We start from the raw sequence: 22,271 nt of genomic DNA, 5'->3' as shown, positions 1-22,271 counted from the left end.
AACTCTGCTCCGGGGACACAAGAACAACACAGAGAACATCACTGACAGTGTGTACATATGCACTCTTATGGATAGCCAAGTAGATGTTTCCCAGCGCTATTAGTATTTTCCATTTCCATCGTATGTAATTGGGAAATAGAAACCGCTTTCAAACCCTCACACACAAACATGCACATACTTCCCCATCTTATCACTAATCCTAACTGCTGTTGGCAAATACTGCTAGGTCCTTTTGAGTTTTGCATATTACAATGAAAACCATTTCAAACTGACGAGCAAGTAGAATGGCTTCATTGTGTTGCTGCTGACCGAAGGCTGGGGACAGAGGTGGCTGGCTGACTGCCTGGCTGGGTTGCGCTCACTTGTGACCCATGTGACAGTGAGTGGACAAGTTGAGTCTGTATATGAGTGAGCCAGCTTGGCCTCATGCCACCTCTGTTGACTGGACAAAGCACATGGATGGCAGTGCCAAATGTCAACAAGACATTATCATTATTCTATTTTCACTAGTTGAGGAGTTCACATATGTCCAAAAAGAAGCTATAAATCTCTGTGTGCGTGCGTGCAGTGAAAGTACAGCTTAAGAGTGAATTCCTTTCCATCATAAGTACAGTGATCTGCTTTACACCAGGTAGTACATAGCAGCCATAGATTTTATGCACCTACATTCTGAGATCTGAGTCCGAATGCTCACCCATGATCAACTTTGTAAAGTTGCATTACTTGGGTTAAGCTAATGTTTTTCAGTTTTCTGATAACCTTATAACTGCCCTTTTCACTGAAATGCAATGGCAAATCTAGGATTTTTTTTTTTAAATCAGGGGCCATAATGGGGCCACAATTTACACAGAGAGGCCAGTTAGATGACAACATCAATGCATAATTCCTCATTCAGTAAGGTGCACATTTAAGTCATTCCTTGTTTACTGTTAGCTCTTTAATTTTGAGCAAAGCCCCACATCATTGAATATATTTTGAAAATTGTTCTTTGTTCAAGCAAATGTTGTCCTTCAAAAAAGCTTTGAAACAAATTGTCATATTTATTGACAGAAAGTGAGACAGTGACTTGTTCATTTAAAAAAGACTATTGACAGGACATTGGTACTTAATTCAGATTTCAACTGGGGGAAGTTCCCCTCTGGCCCTCTCCTTGGATCCACCCCTGCTGAAAGGAGAAACTAGCTTTGTGGTATCAAGCTATGAAGCTGTTGGATTAGTGACACTCATTTGTATGTAGAATAAACTCAGAGTGTACTTGCAAATTGTTGGTTGAGCTTTAGGTTGTACCAGCTACTCTTATCAGCCAATTTGCCTGGTTGCTGTATTTTTTTATTGTCACCCAACAATCTGCAACATTATGCAATGTTCATTCCAATCTCAGTTAATCTCTTTTGCCTCTGGACATCCACCCTTGAAGCCTGTGTTGCAATATAGTGTAGCGTCCCCGCTTCACAGACGACACAGAACTTCTTCTCTTATTTGTAACTTTATTAAAGTCAACACGAACATGTCACACTTCTTATTCCTAACTCTGACACTCCTAACATCAACACTCGTCTCCTTCACTCCCCTTCCTCATTCACCCCTGACCTGCTAACAAACCAGCCACTGAGAGCCTGTCATCCCACACAACCCCACAGCCATTGGTCTAGAACTGTCACATGCCCCACCCCGACCTGTTCACTGACCCTCAGGACATCTCAGTACTTATTTAACACAGTGTACTTAGCTGAACATAAGTCATAACAACCACATAGCAGTCAAACAGAACATAAACTTAACTACCAGTCTGTTACAATAGTTTTATATATAGGCCACACAGTACAATAAAGTGGTAAAAAGTATTGATATATTGAGTCAGGTGCCGGATGCTTGTTGGCAAAGGTTTAGAATTGGACTCATAGTCACAAGACAAGACTGTTTTATCTGATTTAAATATTATCTGCTACAGATGCAGTGTTCACATTAGCAGTGTAAAGCCCTGTCCAAATGTCAGCGATGTCAGGTATGTGGTTTGTTTTCACAAGGAAGCTGCATTTTTCATACACCTTGTTAGGCTTAAATCTTTTTTTTTTTTAGATTACCTACCTTTGTCTTTGAATGCAGGCTCTTTAATTATGCTAAATATTTTCAAGTTTCAGAAGGTGGTGAGTGTGATTGGGGGTTCAGTGGGTGTGTGTTTGTCAGTATCTATGGTGATTTAAGATGCCTGATTATTGTTGAAATGAAGTCTGATGCAACCAAACTGGTTGAGCGATACAACACTGCATTTATAAACACCCACACAATCACATATGCAAATGTTTATGGAAATATACACTGCTCAAAAGTATTAAGGGAACATTTTAATCACAGGCTAATCCAACTTGCGTGAATTTCATCACGCCAACACATAATGTAACTCAGTAGTGTGTATGGAGCTGGACTACCTGTGCAACCTGTTAGGGTTGCATGTACCGCCTCATGCTACCAGTATTGACAAGGACACTAGCAGAACACAAAACTAGAAAAGAATCAGTCAGAAAGGATAAGGAGAGAGCAATTGTCTATAGCCACCACATGCAAAACCGTTCCCTTTTTGGGGGTTGTCTTGCTTTTGCCCCAATTGGGAAAGTCCAAATTGTTACTGTGCTCCTTTTTTTTCTGTGCGGGATGTTGCAGACAACGTTAAGCTTCTTCTAAGAGACATGGTTTTGCTTAGGAGCTTCATGGGGAAGGTATAGAGGTGTATACTGTCTATGAGATCCCAGTTCTCCTGAGTGTAGGTGCTCTGACCAGCCGGTGGGATTTGCACATGAAGTGGAAAGAGATATGCCCTCTTCTTGGTTTCCCAACAGGGAATGCTACCACATTTGTTTGTTTTTTGAATCGTTCTTGCACTTCATGCTCGAGTTGGAAATGTCTTGTATTGTAAGTAAATGTTGTTTTTTATAAGCCACCAAATACTTAGAAAAGCAATATATCTCTGTACATTCTTTCAATATTACAAATTAGTGAATAGATTCACAGCTTCTCCTATACAGACAGCAGGTCTCATTATAAGGTACGATCTAGGAGATTAGTTATTTTACCAAAAAAAGTAACATGATCAAATTACTTTCTTAGCAAACAGCCACAAAAGTAAACTTAATTAAAAGTAGTTATTTTTGCATGACAAAAAAATATAGCCAGACATCTACTTACTAAGGCTTTCTATAAAATCGTATGGTCCAAAAATGTTGCATGCTGGATCGTTGCCTGTTGTGTAGTTTTTAAGTCACATTTTAGCACTTTAGAAAAAATTATATATCGAATTTTTGCTTATTGTTCAAATGTAGATAAAGACGATGTTTTTTTCTTGCATGTGCAACAGCATTTGTGGTATCTTCAACTAATCATGTCACACCATGAAGAACAAACAGCCTCACTCATTGTCTCTCCCAGACATACTTTGATGTATTGTCCATTAATAGCTTTATCTATGACATAACAATGTAAAAAAAAAAGCCCAATATAATTCCTCTCTATATCTTCATGAGATGACATCTTCAGACTTTCAAAACCAAGAGACATTCATTCAATGATGAAGCAGCAAATCTGTACATTGAGAAACTAGAACCATATCTGACATTTGGCATTTTTACTTGTCGAGTCAATGATTGATTATCAAAATAGTAGCCAATTATTTTTCTGCTAATTGAATTACTTAACGGACTTATAGTATCACAATTAATTCAGTGTCACACCTTGTCCTTTTTTACAGACTCAGTGGGAGTACTGCAATGACCAGTCGGCATCTTGGCCATGCAGAGAGCGTTAATTCCACAGACAAACAGCCACCTGCTGTGGCCCCCAAGCTCCATGTACAGCGATCGCTGTCAAAGGACAACATCACAATCCACTTCTCAGCTTTTGGGAAGGAGGAGGAGGAGGAGGAGGAAGAAGAGCTGTACAGTACATCTGTGTCGACTACCTCAACCGTGCAGGATGCCTCAAATATCGTGACAGCCGTAGAAGCCAGCGAGGAGATGTTTGAAGGGGGGCCGATGGACTCGGCAGCCGAGGTTGCTGTCATTCCTGAAACATCCAGACTTTCTCCCGTGTCGAGACATCACAATGTCAGTTCTCCCACACGACCTCCGTCAAGGTCTATTGCTGAGCAGAAAGGCTTATTTTCCAGCTCCTCCCCCACTAAATCTTTGAGCTTTCCCTCAAGTGAAAAACCTTTTCTCAGTTTGGTGAAGTCTCTTTCCTCGGAAGTCCCTGAGACTCGTGAAAGAGTCTCTTCTGTTCCTGCTGCAACAGTGAGGCACAGGCATCTCATGAAGACTCTCGTCAAGTCTTTATCTTCAGATACATCCCAGGACTCCTCCTCCTCTTCCACATCCTACCGTCTTCCAGAATCCCTGCAACTTTTCAAGCAATTCACACAGTCCCGGATGCCGTCTGCTACCATGTCGTCAGCTGGTGACTCTAAAACTGCCCCTTCCTCTCCTTTGACCTCAACCGATAACCGCAGCTTCTTCAAAGTCTCAGATGTCGAGGCACGAATTGAAGACACTAAGCGTCGTCTCTCTGAAGTCATCTCAGAACCGCTCCAGCTGCTGAGTAAGATCATCGATGAAAAGAGCAGCAGCTTAGTTAGCGGCAGCATTTACCGGCCAAAGGCCCTCTCTGTCAGTGCCTCAGAACTCTCCAACATTACTTTTATCAATGGTCACCTGGAGAGTAACAACAATAACTGCATCAAGGAGGAAGAAGGAGGCTGGGAGGATGAGAGCTCCAACAGTGGGGCCTCTGGTCCACTTGAAGCCCTGGTTCCCTCCACTGTTGACAGTAAGAGCCCCAACACACCATCTTTACTTTCTATTTCATTGGAAAAGTGTTCTATGTCTGCTCTTGCTAAACAGGAGGATGAGGACTTTTGCATCCTGCACAGTGAGGACTTTGAAACTTGTACTGACACAGAAGGAGATGGAGGTGATAGAACTGATGATACTGGAACTGGAAGTCAAACCAAAGTGCTACTAAGTGGTAGTACTGAACCGTGCAGTGAAGATGAATCTGAAAGTATTGTTCCAGTACCTAGTGTTCCTCACTATACTCTCATCGCCCTCACTGTACTGGTCTATGGCTACTTTGTGTTACCTCTGCCCACCTACATTGGAGGAATGCTACTTGGGGTTGGGCTTGGATTTCTTTTAGCCATCGGTGTTGTGTGGCTAACGGGACCAAAACCTTCTGGTGGTTTTAGAAATTCCAGACACCATGGGAAGCTTTGGAATCTGATCAGGTTGGAAATTAAGGAACCAGAAATCTACAAGGTCAGTTAACCTTTCCTCTGTTTTTAGTTTATTTCAGATTTGGATTTATTCTGTCCTGCACCAGTAGCCTTTAGCCCCTTAGAAATCTGTCTGGTTGATTACTTCTTTGAATTTCTAAAGTGTTGATATGTCAGGTCACCTGTTTAAAATAATATAGGAAATGAGTGCGGGAGATCTGTTATGCATGCTATTTTTCAATGTATGACTAATTTGTTGTAATTCAGATTTGTTATTTTGTAACTCAATAGACCTTTTAGTGCATAAAAACATTACAGACCAAAGCTAAGAAAACCCCCAAAAGCATAAAATATTTTTTGGGGGTTTTCTTTTTTTTTTAATGCATTATCACTTGGAGCCCACCCTGGCTCTCACTTGGGGAGACCAGTCTATCACAGACCTATACATGTAGAGAGGACCATTCACACTGACTTTCACACATGCAAGTTTAAGTTCACAGTACTTGACACTGCATCACCATACCATCCTGTGTTTTTTTTTTTTTATACATATGTAAAACTGTGAAAATACATTGTATGTGTTTATCATGCACAGTTGGTTAATCTTATATCATTTGAGGCACTGTATCTGTGGGATGTCGTCAATAAAGACGTGCAATTTAAGAGGCACATTTCCACAGTTTTCACACTGAAGTGACAAAGTGGCTGATAAGTTAGATGTGCGTCCTTAATATAGCCAGATGAATTGAAAGCTCGCTCACAGAAAGCGAATGACAACAAACTGTTTATGAGGTAACTTGAAAAGATGGCGGATACAAGATACTCTCTCATCAGTGTGAGGTTCATAGAGGGAGACAAGTAACCTTTACCGTCAATGTAGAAACATGTCGTATGTGTGACAACACACTGTGATTAGATATTTACAGTGTCCTCATTTGCCAGGCACAGTGTTGGATTGCTTTCATCTTTCATGTTTGTAGTTGTTCAAAAGTCCCCCTCTCTCAAAGGCCACAATACATAAGAGCTGAATTTTTATAGAGAGAGGATCAATCAATATGTGGAAGCTTACTGTGACAGTTTCAGACATCAATCCTTGAAATGTAATCCAAAAAATGTAAATTCATTATGTCTTCCTTGCAGGGCTGGATGAATGAGATAGCAAACTACGACCCAGAGACGTACCACGCCACACTGACCCACTCTGTCTTTGTCCGGTTGGAGGGCTCCATCATTCGTCTGTCTAAGCCCAACCACAACATCGCCCGCCGTGCTGCACACAATGAGCCAAAACCCGATGTCAACTACATCAGTCAGAAGATCTATGACATTACCAACAGCAAGGTATGCTGTCGCCCTACTGTTTTTTCTGTGACTTGTTAATATAAATATAATTATATACTGTACATCTGTAAAGCTTTGAGATCTTTACTGACATGTGTCCCTTATCTCTTAGTCACTTGTTAGTGTTGGATGTCAACGGTAATTGAGCTGATACACGTTTTAATGATTCTGAACACCATTTCTGAACAAGTCAATATGCACTTTTACATTACATTTCATTTAGCTGCCGCTTTTATCCAAAGCGACTTACAATAAGTATATTGCTTCATTATTTCATTAATATTGTAAATGCCATTCACCTAACAGTGTAAACTTTAGCTGATGGAACGGTTCGTGAAAAACCTCAGTAAAAAGATTGGAAAACAAATATGATATACTTTTTACCCCTCAGGTATACCTAATGCCTCTGAGCCTGGCCAGGAAGCGTGTGTGGAACAAAAAATACCCTATCTGTATCCAGCTTGGCAAACAGGATGACTTCATGTCAAAGGCCGAGGGGTGGGATGCCGATGAGGGCACGAGCATAAGGGACAGAGGAGAGGGCAGTGGAGGACCACAGGAGCGAGGATCCCCATCTTCATCCAGTAGAGACCTGACCCTTTATCTGTTTGCAAGGACTGGAAGGGAGAAGGAGGAGTGGTTCCAGCGGTTCCTCTCAGCTTCCAAGCTCAAGGCAGACTTGAAGAAATCTTCCAGTGTTGCAGGGAGTAAAAGTGGTGAGAAAGCAGAAGTTTGTGTCCACAAACCCTCTACTGCTGTTGTAGAGTTTTCTTTATTTTTTTTCATGGCTACAATTGTCAACATGTCTTTTTTCTAAGGATAGAAAAGTGGCACCACCAAACTAAAGCTTAGGTATTTTAAAATAGCAAAAAGTGAGAATGGAGCATCTGATCTCACATCTTTCTGACGTTTTCTGTGGCTCACAGGTCAGAGCTCTCACAGCCGCAGCAGCAGCCGCAGCAGTCTGGACGAGGTTCTTATTTCTCAAATAAGGCCAAAGGACTCCTCGGTCCCCACAACAGCAGCAGGTAGTGCCAAAACCAAGCCGCTGTTGGACTACAGTGTCTATATGGCCAGTTTACTGCCAGAACAGGTGACAGTCAGCCCTACAACTGCCAGCCCTGCTGTACTGAGTCCTCAGAGCAGCCCTGGAGCTGACAAGAAGGTAGCACTTTCTCATCCCCCATTTACACTATTTACAATTTTTTTTTTCTATCATTTTGCAGTTTTAGGCTTCATCCATACTTCTACATTTTCATTTGGAAATGCTGCTTGCCCCGTTTGTTTGAAAACTCAGGGGAAAGCGCAACATGGATAATTAATTAAAAGCCTTGCTGACCCTGTTAACAGCTGTTGTGCATTACATTTTTTTTAAATTACAATGATACAGCTCCTTACATGCATAGGAAACAACCTATTATTTGAGCAATCTGTCATGTGCTTTTCAGGTACGTTAGTATGGATGGGCTAAAACTGATGTAGCACTAAAATGCTTGTGTGGGCAGAGATCATTTAACTTGAAAGCGCAGTTTTCAGGGTGTCCTATAGCTCACCTGGTAGAGCTGCTGCCCCATCGACGCTATGCCTCACCCGTAGCGGCCAGGGTTTGTATGCAACCCGCAGCCCTGTGCTGCATGTCTTCCCCGAAAACGTAGTAGTATGGATGTAGCCTTGATATCACTGTGTTACAAGTTGTGTATTTAAAAACAAGGGATACTGAGAGTGAAAGGGGTAGAATTATTGTATTGTAGTGGGTTTAAATGTCGGCACAGACCCTCTGATGTTTTGTCATTTTGCGTGCTGTGTCTTTAGCTTCAGAACAGCACTTCAGCTCAGGTGCAGCCCAGAGGGGAGGAGGAGGCTGTTGCCTGGGTGAATGCGGCTCTTGGTCGGGTCTTCTGGGACTTTCTGAACGAACCTTACTGGGCTGAACTTGTCTCCAAGAAGATTCAGATGAAGCTCAGCAAGATACGGGTGAGTGGAGAAAGGACCATATCAAACCCTCCCGTTTAGAACAGAGTTGAAATTTTCAGTGGAAAGTAGAGAAGACGTAGAGATGTAGTTATGTTCACTTTCCTGCTGACAACACAGAGAATACATACACACACACACACACACACACACACACACACACACACACACACACACACACACACACACACACACACACACACACACACACACACAGAGTATATATATACACACACACACACACACACACACCATAAGCCCTCCAAATGTCAGTGTATATCTTTATCTGTGTAGCTCTTTAAAGGCCCCAGCAGCTCTTCACTGGGTTTAGCAGCAGAGGGAAAGAAAGACCTCATCCTTGGTTTCTATCCCTTTATCCCATTGTTTCTGTCTGATCTGGTACCTCAGGCCTGCCTTTCTTTCTTCATCTTGTAATTTGCTTCGGTCACTGTGACTTTTCACAGTATACCGTGTCAATAGCTGCAATATTGTAGTCTTAGTACAATAGTCCACCAAGAACTGAGGCACAGACAGTTGATTATAAAGCATTGTTGAAGGCAGAGTGTAGCATCCATGTATTGGAATTGTTTTAGTATATTGGTTATGTCATCATTCTGCAGATTAATTATTTATGTGCAGTGTGTTCAGCTGAGTTTTATGCTTGTCTCTTTTTCCAGCTACCTTACTTCATGAACGAGCTAACCCTGACAGAACTGGACATGGGCTCAACCACTCCCAAAATCCTTGGGGCATCCAAGCCTTCAATTGACTACAGAGGCAAGAGAGAAATCGATTCCAAACAGCAACACATTTATACAGCCAGACACTTGCACACAACGGGTGCCATAAAAAGATACCTTGCATGTCTGGCTTACAGCTCGACCTTAGGAGCTTTATATGCTATTTTCTGGAAAGTCTCCATTTCCTGTGCAGTATATGCTGAGTTAAAGAGCGTACCTCAGTGTTTCAGCTCAACAACCCCACACCAGTCAGTTAGCCATGTCGAAATAAGAGATAACAAAGATAAACAATGCTAATAATCTATAATCAGTTTGGGTATATGAAGTATTACAGTATCAGCTTTTACAAGATATCAGTGAGTCAAGGTCATGAGCTTGCACCCTGGACCCCTGAGTCAGTGTGTTACCTAAACTGCATGTATGCTATCAGATGCACACACACACCCACACACTTCAAAAAAGATTAGCTAGAAATACAGGCATTAAAAAAAATTCCACGTTGGTGCCAGAATTTCTACAAACACACACAAACTTATGCAGCAACTTCAAATAGCCTCCTCCAGCTAAAAAAAACTTTTTTCTATTTACTTCTTCAAGAAATCTGTCTGTCTTTATGTGGAACACTCATCTCAAGAGTCGTTCATCATGTTGGCTTCACACTTGACAAGTGTATTGTGACGGAACCAAGGAAGTGCCGAATTTGGTGTTGATCTGGTGGTGATATGTTCATTAATAATAAACTTTGTAGCAGCGGTGGCTGGGACTCATCAGCATAAGTGACGACGTCAATCAGGACAACAGCATGTTCACAACAGCGGGCGCGTTCATGACATCAGCAACAACTAGTGATTCTCCAGTTAAGGGTTCTGAGTGGAGCTTCACAGAAGTTTAGAGAACAAGTGAACAGCTCTTTGTGCAGCAGCAGATTTACGGTTCTGTGTCCTGACTCCTGCGGGAAGTCAATTGCTCAATTACATCAGGTCACTTTTACAGTTTCCGACATAAACTGCAGAATCGCCACAGGTCAAGCAAACAGCCCATTCCAAACAGGCTGTTTTACAATGGAAACTGCTCCAGTTTACACAAATTCGTATAAACCTGTGATAAATACCCTTTTCCTGGTTCACCCTATATACGTTTCTAGAGCAGGGTCCATCGTTATATGCTACTCTAATGTTGCACACTCATACAGTCTAGCTGTGCTTTGTAGTATAGTTTTATATTTTGTCATTGTGAGTACAGTGAAAACAGGACTAAACCTCTTGTAAGCAAGAATAATACCATATTTCACAATCAAAATTAATCTCCACACAAACTGCTTTAATTCCCTGGCATAGAGGTGTGAAGATGGGTAAAAAAAAATGTTGAATTCATATGAACATGTTATTAGCAAAGTGAGAATGCAGGATGTTCCTGAGAAAAGCATCTTCAATCCAAACCAGCAGATATTTCTTTATAGTTTAAACAATCTGTAAAAAATATCAAATGGGTTGAACACTTTAACTCACACATGGATAGAAGTGAAATTTTCCCTTCTGACTGCCCACTGCTCCTGTTCTCTCGTCGTCTTGCTGTGACTAATAAGATCACAATACTGAGGCTGTGTCCGCATGGTCCAACACGATCTCCATCCAAAGACCTAACCCTCCACTGAAAACGTCACTACCCACAAGGAAATGTTGACAACAACCAACTACAATGTTTAATTGATTGGTTGCACTTTTTCAGAGTGTAGCCTGCTCTTGCAGGATTACCAACCATAGCTTTAATTTAAAGCAGCAGTGGATACAAATACTGAGATCAGTACAAACATTTTTTATCTAAACAATACGAACAGCAAAGATCCCATCATGATTTTTGTACTCATTCTGTGCTGGTGGTGAGGAAGTCATGTACTTATGAATCAGCATCGACATCAAAAGGCAGTAATGGGTATGCGAAGATAAATGTTGTTTTTTAAAGCCCCAACAAGTGGGAAATAGTTGCATCCATAACCAATAACAACATGAACCGTTCCATTCAGTAAGTAGAGGCAAAATTAGCTTTATTGTGCATCATACTGTGGTGTAACACACACTTACACCCACTCAGCTTGTCTGGCAGTGGTACCCTCACGATTAGAGAAACATGCTTGATTCTAGTTGGCTCTGGTTAAATAAAGTACAAACCTTTGCCTTCCTTTACAGCTGCGGCCAGAGTGTCTGATAACACTGCTCAAAGTTCAGCATGATGTTACTGGGCTGCCGCAAAGGGTTACACAATGGCATGTGTGTCTGATTAACATGAAGAAATCACTTTCATCAAAGATGTTATGTACTGAAACACTTCATAATCGAAAGGCTTTTGGAGAAGTGTACTAGAATTTGATTGGGTGGTGAACTCGTAGCTGAATACAACACAGTAATAAGAGCAGCACTAAGCACTTCAATAAATTATTTATGAATCATACAAATTGAGGTCTTATATTCACTCAATCTCTGAAGTTTTCAGCGAACTCTGCTCCAGTTGTGATCAGAAGGAGCTTTGTCTGCGTCATTTTTAGAGGAATCCTCCTGTGATCTTTCAGACAAGCATCAGCAATGAGCTTTCCATCACTTTTGTACCATGTTTCTTTTCTCATTTTCCCCTCAGAATCTGTGACAGGTTTGTCTCCTCACCGCTTTCACATGCAGAGTCTCCTGCTCTCTTCCTAGTTTTCTCTTCCCCCTTGCATTCACTTTCATATCATCTTCCTCTTTGTACCCTTAGTCACTCTTTATTCCCCAGTAGGTCTCTTCCTCCCTCCTGTTCTATGAGTCACTACTACACTTTTATCGCTGCAGCACTCACATAACCCTATAATGGGAGCAGGAATTAATTGTGGAACCAGTTCAGTTTAGTTTCCCCTTTTGAAATTTCCGCTGGTGTTACTGTGGCTGTATCCTCCAGGCATCTCAAGTTCTGCCTTCTCCTCGCCTCACCCCGCTCTTTCCTGGAATGAGCATGCTGAGTGCAATGGATCGATGAACCTCTCCAACTGTGTATGTGTGCATATGTCAACAAACAATCGTCTCCGCCTGCTTCTACCTTTATGTCCATGCACGTTCGTGTTTTTTTTTTATGCACTCTGCCTTATGATTGATTTTACACTGTAATGTTAATTGTAGAATGCATACAAGCCATAAACCCCAGCACATTTGTTTACTATGTGAAGCACGACTCTTTGCCATGTGGTCACCCCAGTTAACAAATCCATGCCCTGATTCAGCAGCGTGCACTGAGACTTTTCTCTCCTCTCCCAAACTAACAAAACACAGTGCCCTGCACAAATCCCTGACCCGGCCAGACATAGTCCTATTATTCAGCATGCCTCTCAGGAGAGACGAGTGAACCGGGTCCACTTGGCTGAGCAGACCCAGCATGTTCACTTTGCCTCTCTGTCTTTCTGATTGTCTGACTGTCTATTTGTACTCAGTGCTTTCTCAAACTTCCTCTGACTTTCTAACCTAATTGCTTTCCAATTTTTCTTCACTCTCGCTCTCTGAATGTTTCCCTCTCTGGCACAACAGACTTATTGCATTATCACTTCATTTAGCCCAACTAGCTGGTGTTCAGGCAACAAAGCAGTGATGAGAAGGCACATAATTTCAGTGCTGTTAGTCATTGCTGTGTTTGCCTTCCCACACTCATAATCATATCTCAAAAAACATTCATTTTTTCCCATGTGTATCCACTCATATCCCTGGGTTGTTTTCGGGAAAGCTAACTTCATTTAATTAAAAGTTGACTGGTAACCGTGCAACAAAGCTGGCACCATGTTTTTGGACAATTTTTCAAGTCCTGGTCAAGTGCCAAATGTTTGTGTCAAATCCTTAATGACTTTCATTATCTGACTCCCACTCATCATGTTACTCATCAGTTGTCCTTTGCTGCCTTCCAGTGGTGCACTGAGAACCCACACCCACATTTACAGTTAATTGTTGCTCTTTGTGTCACAGGAACATGTGATCTGTGTTGCGAGGAGAGAAAAATATAGTCAAAACAGAGATCACATAGTTTGCCCCCATACAAGCAAAGCTTTCGGTAGAAGCTTTTGAGGAGTTTGTATAATCCAGATTACAGCAGGTTTAGCAGAGCAGGGGGAAATGAATAGAGGGAGAGCCCTGTTTATGCATCCAGTCCCCCCTGCTGATATCAAACGGGGGGCTTGAGGGGGAAGACTGCATGCTCTCCGACTGTTTCTCCTCCGTTCAAAAGACCTTGTGATCTCTCCTTCTTTCCTCTCCCTCCCTTCGCCGGGTGTTTCGCTGTGTCGTTCTCATCTAAGCGGAGGGATCAAGGAAATAAAATCTGTCGGGGTCCCCGTTTCTGTTGATGCTCCAGGAAAAGAGGGGTGCCACAGAATAGCGAGGGTAGAATGTGAGAGGTGATAAAACAAAGGAGTGAGAGAAAAAGAGAGCGAGAGAGACGAGGCAGCTAGGATGACTGGCCTGAAGAGCTTTCCATGTCTCCACTACAATCGACTCTGCTTAAAACCTCATTAACACGGGTTGTACAATACAATATTTAAGATGAGACACATTTGTCAGCTGGTACTTTTTGACACAACTACGTATGTATGGTCCCTGGTGGAGGATCTGTTTTATTGTACATTTATCTCCTATCACAAAATTATACATTTATCAGTTTCACTTCCGTCATCTGCAGCTCAGATCAACAATTCTACTCTGTATCCCTCAGGTCTGTGGTTCGACCTGGAGATTTCCTACAGTGGCTCCTTCCTGATGACCTTGGAGACTAAGATGAACCTAATTCGCCTGGGCAAGGAGGGAGAGAGCCTCCGCTTAGGGGAATTGGGCAAAGATGGGTAAGACAGTCAAGCTCCATCATACCACATGCGCATTTTATAGAAGCCCAGAGATATTTCTTCTTAGGATTTGTCACTACCATACTTTTTAATGTACTGTAGAGGGGTTTTCCCCCTCTACAGTACATTAAAAAGTATGGTTGTCTCTCTCACGCATCGGTGCCAATCTGTCAATCTGACACCTTGCCTTTCTCAATTATTGTCTTATATCTTTTGTATCTTCTCCTTTCTTTCCACTGTTATGCTCTCTCTGCCCTCTGGATTCTACCTTTATGTGGCTGTTAATTGGATGCATTTCTGCTCCTGGTGAGTGCTGCTTGATTTTCAACAATCGTCGCCTCCGTTCAACTCTCATTTTCTAGTTTTGTATGTCCATAGTTTGGGGGGTGTCTCATTTCATAACACCATCCAGTGCTTGATCTAAGTAGCTTTTCATCTTCTTAATGCATCCTCAGCAATGTAGAAAAAAGCAACATATTCTGCTACTAGTTAAAAGTCTTACAACACACACCCTTTTCCAGTTTTCCTGAGTTGTAAGCAGTTCAAGTCCAGTGAATAACAAGGTTAAATAAATCAAGATTTTAATCCTCCAACTATTTATTCCTTCTATGCTCTAATTAAAAAAACTCTGAGACATTGAATCATGTAAATGTAATAATAGCTGGAACCTTTAACCTGTATGTCCATACAGTCCATACAGTAGAGATTCACCAATCAAACCTTTGGGGGTGTTCGATAGTGTTCGTGCACACAAAATTTTGGACTAACACAAATTTAACGTCAGTACTGACAACTTATGATGAGTGTTTATTGTTTAAGTGTAAAGTGGGCGCAGGTCAGCAGGAGTGTGGAGGGAGGACACTCAGACAAGAGACCCTGACACGGTACAAACAAACCGATACGTCTGCTCTGATGCTCTGATCCTGAAGCAGCAGCTAATCGTTTTGCGTAAGCGGTCCATTGTGCAAGCCCTGTATTAAACAGTTTTTTTTTTTGTCGTCACTGTTTGACATTTACCGCCTGGTTCACCGCCTCTCCTCTCTCATCTCTGCTTCACTGTCAGTATCTCCCTGTGTGAGGGAGTGAGTGGGGGCGGGGCCAGTGTGTGTGAGTGTAAACTCCGCAGAGGAGAGATGACAGAGGCCATGCGACTCGCTAAAATGCACATAGACCAACCAGCTAAATGCTTGGCGCTTCGGTGCGACCGAGGAAAAGGTCGCACTCTGGAGCCCTGATGTGAGCAATCATGGTTATAAACGCATGCATCTGCCCCTGACTGTCCACACCTCTTTTTCGCATTGTTCTGTTGGTCCAATAGAGTAGAATTCAGCTACTTGGCACAAGGAAACACTGCAGGACCATGTGCATGTCTTAGTGCATGAGTGTAGGTGTGCGTGCGTGCATGCATGTGTGTGTTCACTCTAATCCATTCGTGTTTGTTCATGTGTTTCCAGATACAGGCCACGGACTTACTGTCTGGCTGATAGTGATGAAGAGTCGTCCAGCGCAGGCTCATCAGATGAGGAAAACTCCTCCGAGCTCTCGAATGACTCTGCAGGAGCCGAAGGGTGATTTCAAGTTTATATACATTCTTTGTATAAATGCTCATGTAATCTATAATCGCATGGTTATGGAATACTTTTAAAAAATGTTACAGGGTTTAAACTTAGACTGTGATAATCATTAAAGGAAAAATAGAAACAAAACTCTGTGTATGTGTGTGTTTATGAAATGTCAAATTATTTAAATAATTAGTAAATCACTTTTAGCTACAATACATTTTGTAGGTGACTTTAACCCTAACCGTCCTTATGTTGAATACAGTTTGGTTGGAGGCCACAAGCCGAGCAAGATCATGCGCTTTGTGGACAAGATTACCAAGTCCAAATACTTCCAGAAGGCCACAGAGACGGAGTTCATCAAAAAGAAGATGGAAGAAGTGTCCAACACACCCCTCCTGCTCACAGTAGAGGTGCAGGAACTCCAAGGAATGCTGGCTGTCAACATACCCCCTCCACCCACTGACAGAATATGGTACGTGAAGAGAATGTTTTTTTTTTTTCCTGCATAATTTGCGGAATGCTGTGCACAGTCAGTTCCCATGTTTGTCTGAATGATAAATAATCACATCTTCTTTACAGATTACACTTTCTTAGAGACAGGAAAACACAGGCGAGTCTGTTGATAGCAAAGGTCTTCAGATTGCTTACTCATATTCTTATTCCTCCCTCATGTCAGTCTCAATGTCAAACACACTTTTATATTTTATTACTGGATAATTCATATGAAACATCCCTACCCAAAACTCATTCTACCTTGAAAACTTGAAGTTTTATTGAGAAAATGAAATTTAGCACTTTGTTTTGTGCTACACTGCCCTCTGCTGGTGCATATTGAGACTGGGTGCTGCCACCATTTGTTCATTTGTGAGCTGTTGATTGTATTGACTATTTGCGGTTGCAGGTATGGCTTTAGGAAGCCACCTCACCTGGAACTGAAGGCGCGACCGAAGCTGGGAGAAAGAGAAGTCACTTTGCCTCATGTTACAGACTGGATAGAGAAAAAACTGAACCAGGAATTCCAGGTATTTATGGACACTAAGATAAAAAAAATTTGTCAGTTGCATTCAGCTCCAAACTCACAAATATTACAGTTATTTAGACTTGTGTAAATTTGATCTAACCACATTTATAAGATCAAAGATTTCAATTTTTAGTCTGTACCCTTGAAGTTTTAGATGCCAAGACTTTGTCAGAATTTGTTAAAATTTGTTTTATATAACTCACTGTCCCCGCCTCAATCTGTTTCTCCTTCATTAGAAAGTCTTTGTAATGCCAAACATGGACGATGTGTGGCTGACCATCATGCATACTGCCATGGACCCTCGCACAGCCAGTGGACCATCAGTTGTCTCCACAGGTGACACAGAGCCTTCACAGCCAGAGAGCGACAGCTCCAGCCAGCCATAAAGATTGTTTACAGTATTTCCAAGAGCTTATGAAGTCAAGAGATGCGAACTGGAGCCAAAGTCGATATGTCAGACACTACTGTAATACAACCACATTCCCGGGGGGTGGATTTCTCACTTACCATGGGGAAGAATTTAAAGGAATAAGGTAGAGTTGACCAAGAAATACACTTTAAGACATACTAACTGTTGCTTGCTGCTCTGTTCAGTAGTATTTACGGTGCCAGAGGAAAGGGTGACTTGTCTTTGAAGGATTTATATAATAATAAGGACCTATTAAATAGGGACTGATATGTGAAGAGAGTTGTTTGTGGTTTAAGTTAATAAGTGGCATACATGATATGTGGATACAGAAGTTTATAATGTCCTTAATGAACACTGATGTGGAAGCATTCACCAGATACCTTACAGCCTGCAGATGAGTCTCTGCTGCAGCTTGAAAGTGAGATTGTGCATCGTAGCCCCCTTTTATAATAGAGACACAGCAAGTGGTGATTTACAGTATGATAGTATGTTGTGAATGATTACTGTGTGAAGGAGACATGTTGGTTCCATTGTTGAGGATTAAGTGTAAGCAGGAGAGGGAAAGAAAAGTGTATTTACAAAGCACAAACACTTGGTGTTTTGTTCGTTAGCCATAAAATGTTAAACCTTTTAAGTGGCTTTATCTGAGCAGTTTTTGATCAGGTGTTAACTAACAGTATTCATTTGTGCTGTGACCACACCCTGAACACCCCCCATTCATTTGCCAAACCCCTTTGTATACCAATGATGCCGTTATCCATATCTGTTTGAAAATATGGCTCAAGCTCTAATGTAGAGGGAAGCATCATTCACTCTGTAAATTCCACTCTAATGACAACAAGTGCAATGACAGAAACGCTACACAGGCTTTAGTATGATAATGTATAGACATATTAAAGTTTAGGTCTGATGAGAAGTACAAGGCCTCTAACACATCTATTGAATGTATGTATGGATATTTACTTTCTTTTGTTAATGTATGAAGTGGGTTATGCAAATTATTGCACAAATACAAGTGAAATATTTCTTTTTTATGATAAACACTCATCTTGCATATATTTTCCCATATGTGTCATTCAACCGTTATGTTGATGAAGTGGTGTGTTAATCGATTCATCATTTATACATTATGGGCGGTAATGTCGATGATGATGTTGGAAGTAATTTTACATGACCATTTTCTATACGCGGTAATGCTTTCATAAGACTCTCCCTGCCATACTGAATGCAGAAAGACACACAGCGTAGGAAACAATACTTGGGTGAAGTGAGTATACATACTCTGTAGTAGAGCATTTATTTCCAAGAATGTATAGTCTTATTAACAGGTTTCCTTTCTGAGACGGCCGTTTAACGCTGTTTCTAATCTTAACCAAAGTCTTCTGATTGAGCCGACAGCGACAGATCTCTCATCTCGAAGGTACACACCCTGCATTGGTATTGATGTGTAAGGTAACATTTCCAAATGTGCTACAATAACTGCATTAACATTGTTTACAGGAATTATTACCTAGTTTTCATTTATTGCTCTTGGCACTGTCTCATGGAATTTATTTAATTTTTTTCTGTATAATTGACTTACCCTTTATGCCCTGACTACTTTTTGTTGAGTATTTGTTTTGAATGACTACATGAGGTGGGCTAAGGTTGTATTTTTTTTTAATTATTATTATTATTTTCTGCATCTTTGAAATAAACAGAATGAAAATAAGAATTTTGAGGATATATGAAGGTTGTGTTATGATTTGTATTTGTGGGTTATTGAGTTTTTAGAATGTAAAATTTTATTTTAAGGCCAAATTCAGTGATTACATGTATCTGCCTTATTTATAGAGCTTAATAAATCTGTTGATGAAAACATGTTCTGTGTGTCCTCAATTGTCGACACAAATCTTACTTGTTTGCCTGTACACAGATACCATTAGTTAACTATCTTGTAACACTAATATATTTATATGTATTTACAGTGGTGTAGGGAGTAATCAGTCAGTATGTAAAAAATACTTAAATTAAATGTCTTGTGCTGTAATACTGTAGCAGTATTTAGTTACAGTACTGTATAAATATGACAGTCCTGTAACTAAAAGTTGATCACACATGAGCAATTGAAAAATCTATGTTAGTCATGGAATGTTAAGATGTGGCCTAGAATTAGACATTAAAGAAGCTGCCTTGATTGTAAAGCCATGTAGAATTATTTCTATCATTATACATGTGTATATATAAGTCCATTATTACTTTACCGGTCAAAAATTAAAGCACACATTAAATCTATCTTAGTGAGGACACTAAGTGACAAAATGCATTCCCTAGCTTCTTAATCTAACTTTAACCATCACAACCATATGTCTAAACCCTAAAACTAATCCTAACCTAAACCTAATTCTAAAACCTTAAAACCAAACAACTCATTAAAACAGGTCAAAAAGTGAGAACCGGTCAATATTGAATTGAACAGCTTGAGTTATCTACAGCACGACTGCATCATGCCAAGACACAAAATATAACTTGCTGGTCAATGCTAGAAGAGAACATTAGCACCCTCTATATATAAGAATGTACACTTAACAGTTTCTCACCTGTATTATATATGTTTGTAATTAGTCTGGAAAAATGTATAGTTTTTGGGTTACTTCACACATATATACTTTATTTATACCATTGGCTATTTATGTGGATATCAGGCATGATGGAGAAAATTAGCATTATTACCAACATTGGATGTATGAATATTGTTGGCTTATGTTTTCAGAGGTTATGGGAGTAGTGTTGGGATAAGGCGATGGGTGGTGTATATATATTTATGTTGGTTAGTGTTTTTGTTTTGCCGTTGTTTCTCTCTTTCTTCTCCTTTCTCTTATCAACCCTTTTTTGGGGGGGTGTATATGTCTTAGTGTTATGTGATCATATCAGGGGCCAGGGGCCACTCCTCAGCCTGCCTTGTGCCATTGCTGTGAGTGATATGGTACTTCCCTGCCTTGTGGAAAAAACAAGAGTTCATGAATGACATTTTGCCTCATGAGGAGCAGGCTGTGGTCCCCATGACGTGCACTGGTCCTGACAAGGTCTGTGTTATACTGGAAAAGGTACTGCAGTGGAACAAAAACAGGTACACACACACACACACACAACGAGCTGCCTCCCCGACGGAAGTTTGTGGTTGCCTAGCAACGTCGTTGGTTGGTTTATCAGTTCTCCGCTGGTAAGTGTTGCTGATGTTAGAATGAAAGGAAATCATTACTGTTGACTTGTTCAGAAATGTGCTGTTGTTGTTGTATTTGTTCAGTAGCTAACGTTAGCTGTCCACTATTCAGTTAGCGTGTTACTGAAGCTTTCTGCTTTAGCTCCAGTGACCGCTCACTAAGCTCAGGCTAACAAGCTACCGCTAAGCTGACGTTTGCTGAAGCACAGCTGGTTAAAACAAAACTAAAGTGGCACATGTCAGGAGAATAACCATTATTTGAAAGTGCTTCACAATTGACTGATGACTCAAAAAGATAAAACAAATAAAAATGCTGGCATGAAATACCATAGAAAAGATTTTAAAAGCTGAAATAACAATAAAAACAACTTGCAATAAATAAAGGAAAAGTCAATGAAGGGGGATAAACACATATATTAGTAATAAAAACAGACTAGAATAGAATCTAAAACAGACGCAATAAAATAATGTCTATTAACAATAGTTAATCTAGAGCCAGGCCTTAAGAGATGGAGGTTTTATCGGTTTCAAGCTTGTGTTTAAAGACTTTGACACTTGTGGCTGCTCTCGGTCCTCAGGTAGAGTACCAGCAGCTTGGAGTGTAAAAAGTAAAAGCTGCCTCACACATTGGAACAGCTAACAGACTCACACCAGACCCGTGCTGGTTCATCCACTGGTAGCCTGTATGTAAGACCACTTGTTCGTCATCACAGGTCCAATGCAGAGCGCTATGGAAGGAAGGTACAGCCAAGTTGACGAAGACCCTGAGCCACAGGAAGGAGTGGCATCAGAGGACAGGGCAGCGACTGACCCACCAGAGGTATGCTGTGTGTGAGGAATCAAGATGAGTCAAGCTGCTGTTTTTCTTTTATTGTTTTAACTTCTTTATAAACCCCCTGTGAAGACATGGGGACTTCAGGTGCTGTGATGTTGCACTTGAAGACTACTTAATTTCAAAATGCACAAAATAAGAAGCTTAGTACACTATTTCATAGCATAATCTGATGAGACAACAATTTCCAGCGACTGTAAAGGTCCACCTCTGCAAAACCACCCTGTCAAATTTAAGGACAAACTATAAGATTACAGGCTTTTACTCCCAACACTCCCATTGCATTGAGTGAATTTCACTTGTTTAAATGTCTTAAAAGAATTCATGTTATCCCTGATCCTGTCATTTTAGCACAGACACATGAGATCAAAAAGACTAATGTCAGCAATAAAGTAAGGTTAAAAACTAAATTACTTCTTTTAGCATCAGATGACTTAAAATTTTGTTTTTTGAAATTTATGATTCTAGGGACCAAAATTAGACAAAATTATCTCTAAATAAGGAAAGATTACAATTCTCTCTGAATTTATTTATTTCTAAATTACAATCAAACAAACAAATGTACATAGACAAATGCCTTTGCCTATTTTAAGCAGCAAAATTGGCTTGTATTGAGTGAAAGCATCTTTATAATTTGACAGTGTGGCCTTAAATTTCACAGGAAATGTTTGCAGTGAAAAAGTGGTAATGCTATGTTTGTCTAACAATACACAATGTCTATATCATAATCTATATCAAGAAGCTTTATACATGCTGTCTATGTGTCCCAGTGTGACTCACAGGATCAGACAGGATCAGAGCCTGAAGACTCGGCCCCAGCCGGACCCTTTCCTGAGTGGTGAGGATGAAAACTCCCAGGATTCTGGTCAGTCACCCACTAAACCTGCTGGGATTTACAATTCGATACAAAGCTGTGACACAACATAGCACTGTTCAATACATTCACGTTTATAAATAAATAGGCAAAAGTAACACAGACATATTTACAATTTACGTAAAGTAGGTAAGTACATAAAAAAGATAATTTAGGTTGGTTTGCCTAATTATTATTATTATTAATGAATAGTTAATTAAGAAATATTGTAGG

The 22,271-nt window shown here is 40.7% G+C and overlaps 1 protein-coding gene and 1 long non-coding RNA gene across 4 annotated transcripts in view; both read left to right on the top strand.

The window, feature by feature from the left end:
* LOC118119994 (testis-expressed protein 2) overlaps positions 1-19,012 on the top strand; it is a 34,039-nt gene extending 15,027 nt beyond the window's left edge. For 2 of the 3 annotated variants that reach the window (XM_035174545.2, XM_035174536.2), the window contains exons 3-13: positions 3,743-5,303; positions 6,401-6,601; positions 6,993-7,317; positions 7,528-7,766; positions 8,414-8,575; positions 9,250-9,349; positions 14,032-14,158; positions 15,613-15,726; positions 15,983-16,192; positions 16,622-16,742; positions 16,978-19,012. In XM_035174545.2, the coding sequence (XP_035030436.1) occupies positions 3,762-5,303; positions 6,401-6,601; positions 6,993-7,317; positions 7,528-7,766; positions 8,414-8,575; positions 9,250-9,349; positions 14,032-14,158; positions 15,613-15,726; positions 15,983-16,192; positions 16,622-16,742; positions 16,978-17,127 (3,291 nt within the window). In that variant the 5' untranslated portion in view covers positions 3,743-3,761 and the 3' untranslated portion in view covers positions 17,128-19,012. The remainder of the gene's footprint in view (positions 1-3,742; positions 5,304-6,400; positions 6,602-6,992; positions 7,318-7,527; positions 7,767-8,413; positions 8,576-9,249; positions 9,350-14,031; positions 14,159-15,612; positions 15,727-15,982; positions 16,193-16,621; positions 16,743-16,977) is intronic. The other variant, XM_035174553.2, reaches the window with a different exon arrangement.
* A 1,259-nt stretch (positions 19,013-20,271) lies between these two features.
* Positions 20,272-21,990, top strand: LOC124854463. The gene is made up of 3 exons (XR_007034701.1): positions 20,272-20,352; positions 21,066-21,172; positions 21,955-21,990. It is a non-coding gene; the product is annotated as an uncharacterized LOC124854463 (long non-coding RNA).
* Positions 21,991-22,271: the final 281 nt, after the last annotated feature.

Source organism: Hippoglossus stenolepis, chromosome 2, assembly GCF_022539355.2.
Source record: "Hippoglossus stenolepis isolate QCI-W04-F060 chromosome 2, HSTE1.2, whole genome shotgun sequence".
NCBI classification, from domain to species: domain Eukaryota; kingdom Metazoa; phylum Chordata; class Actinopteri; order Pleuronectiformes; family Pleuronectidae; genus Hippoglossus; species Hippoglossus stenolepis.
Note: the sequence above shows the minus strand (reverse complement) of the source record. Positions and strands in the feature narration are given on the sequence as shown.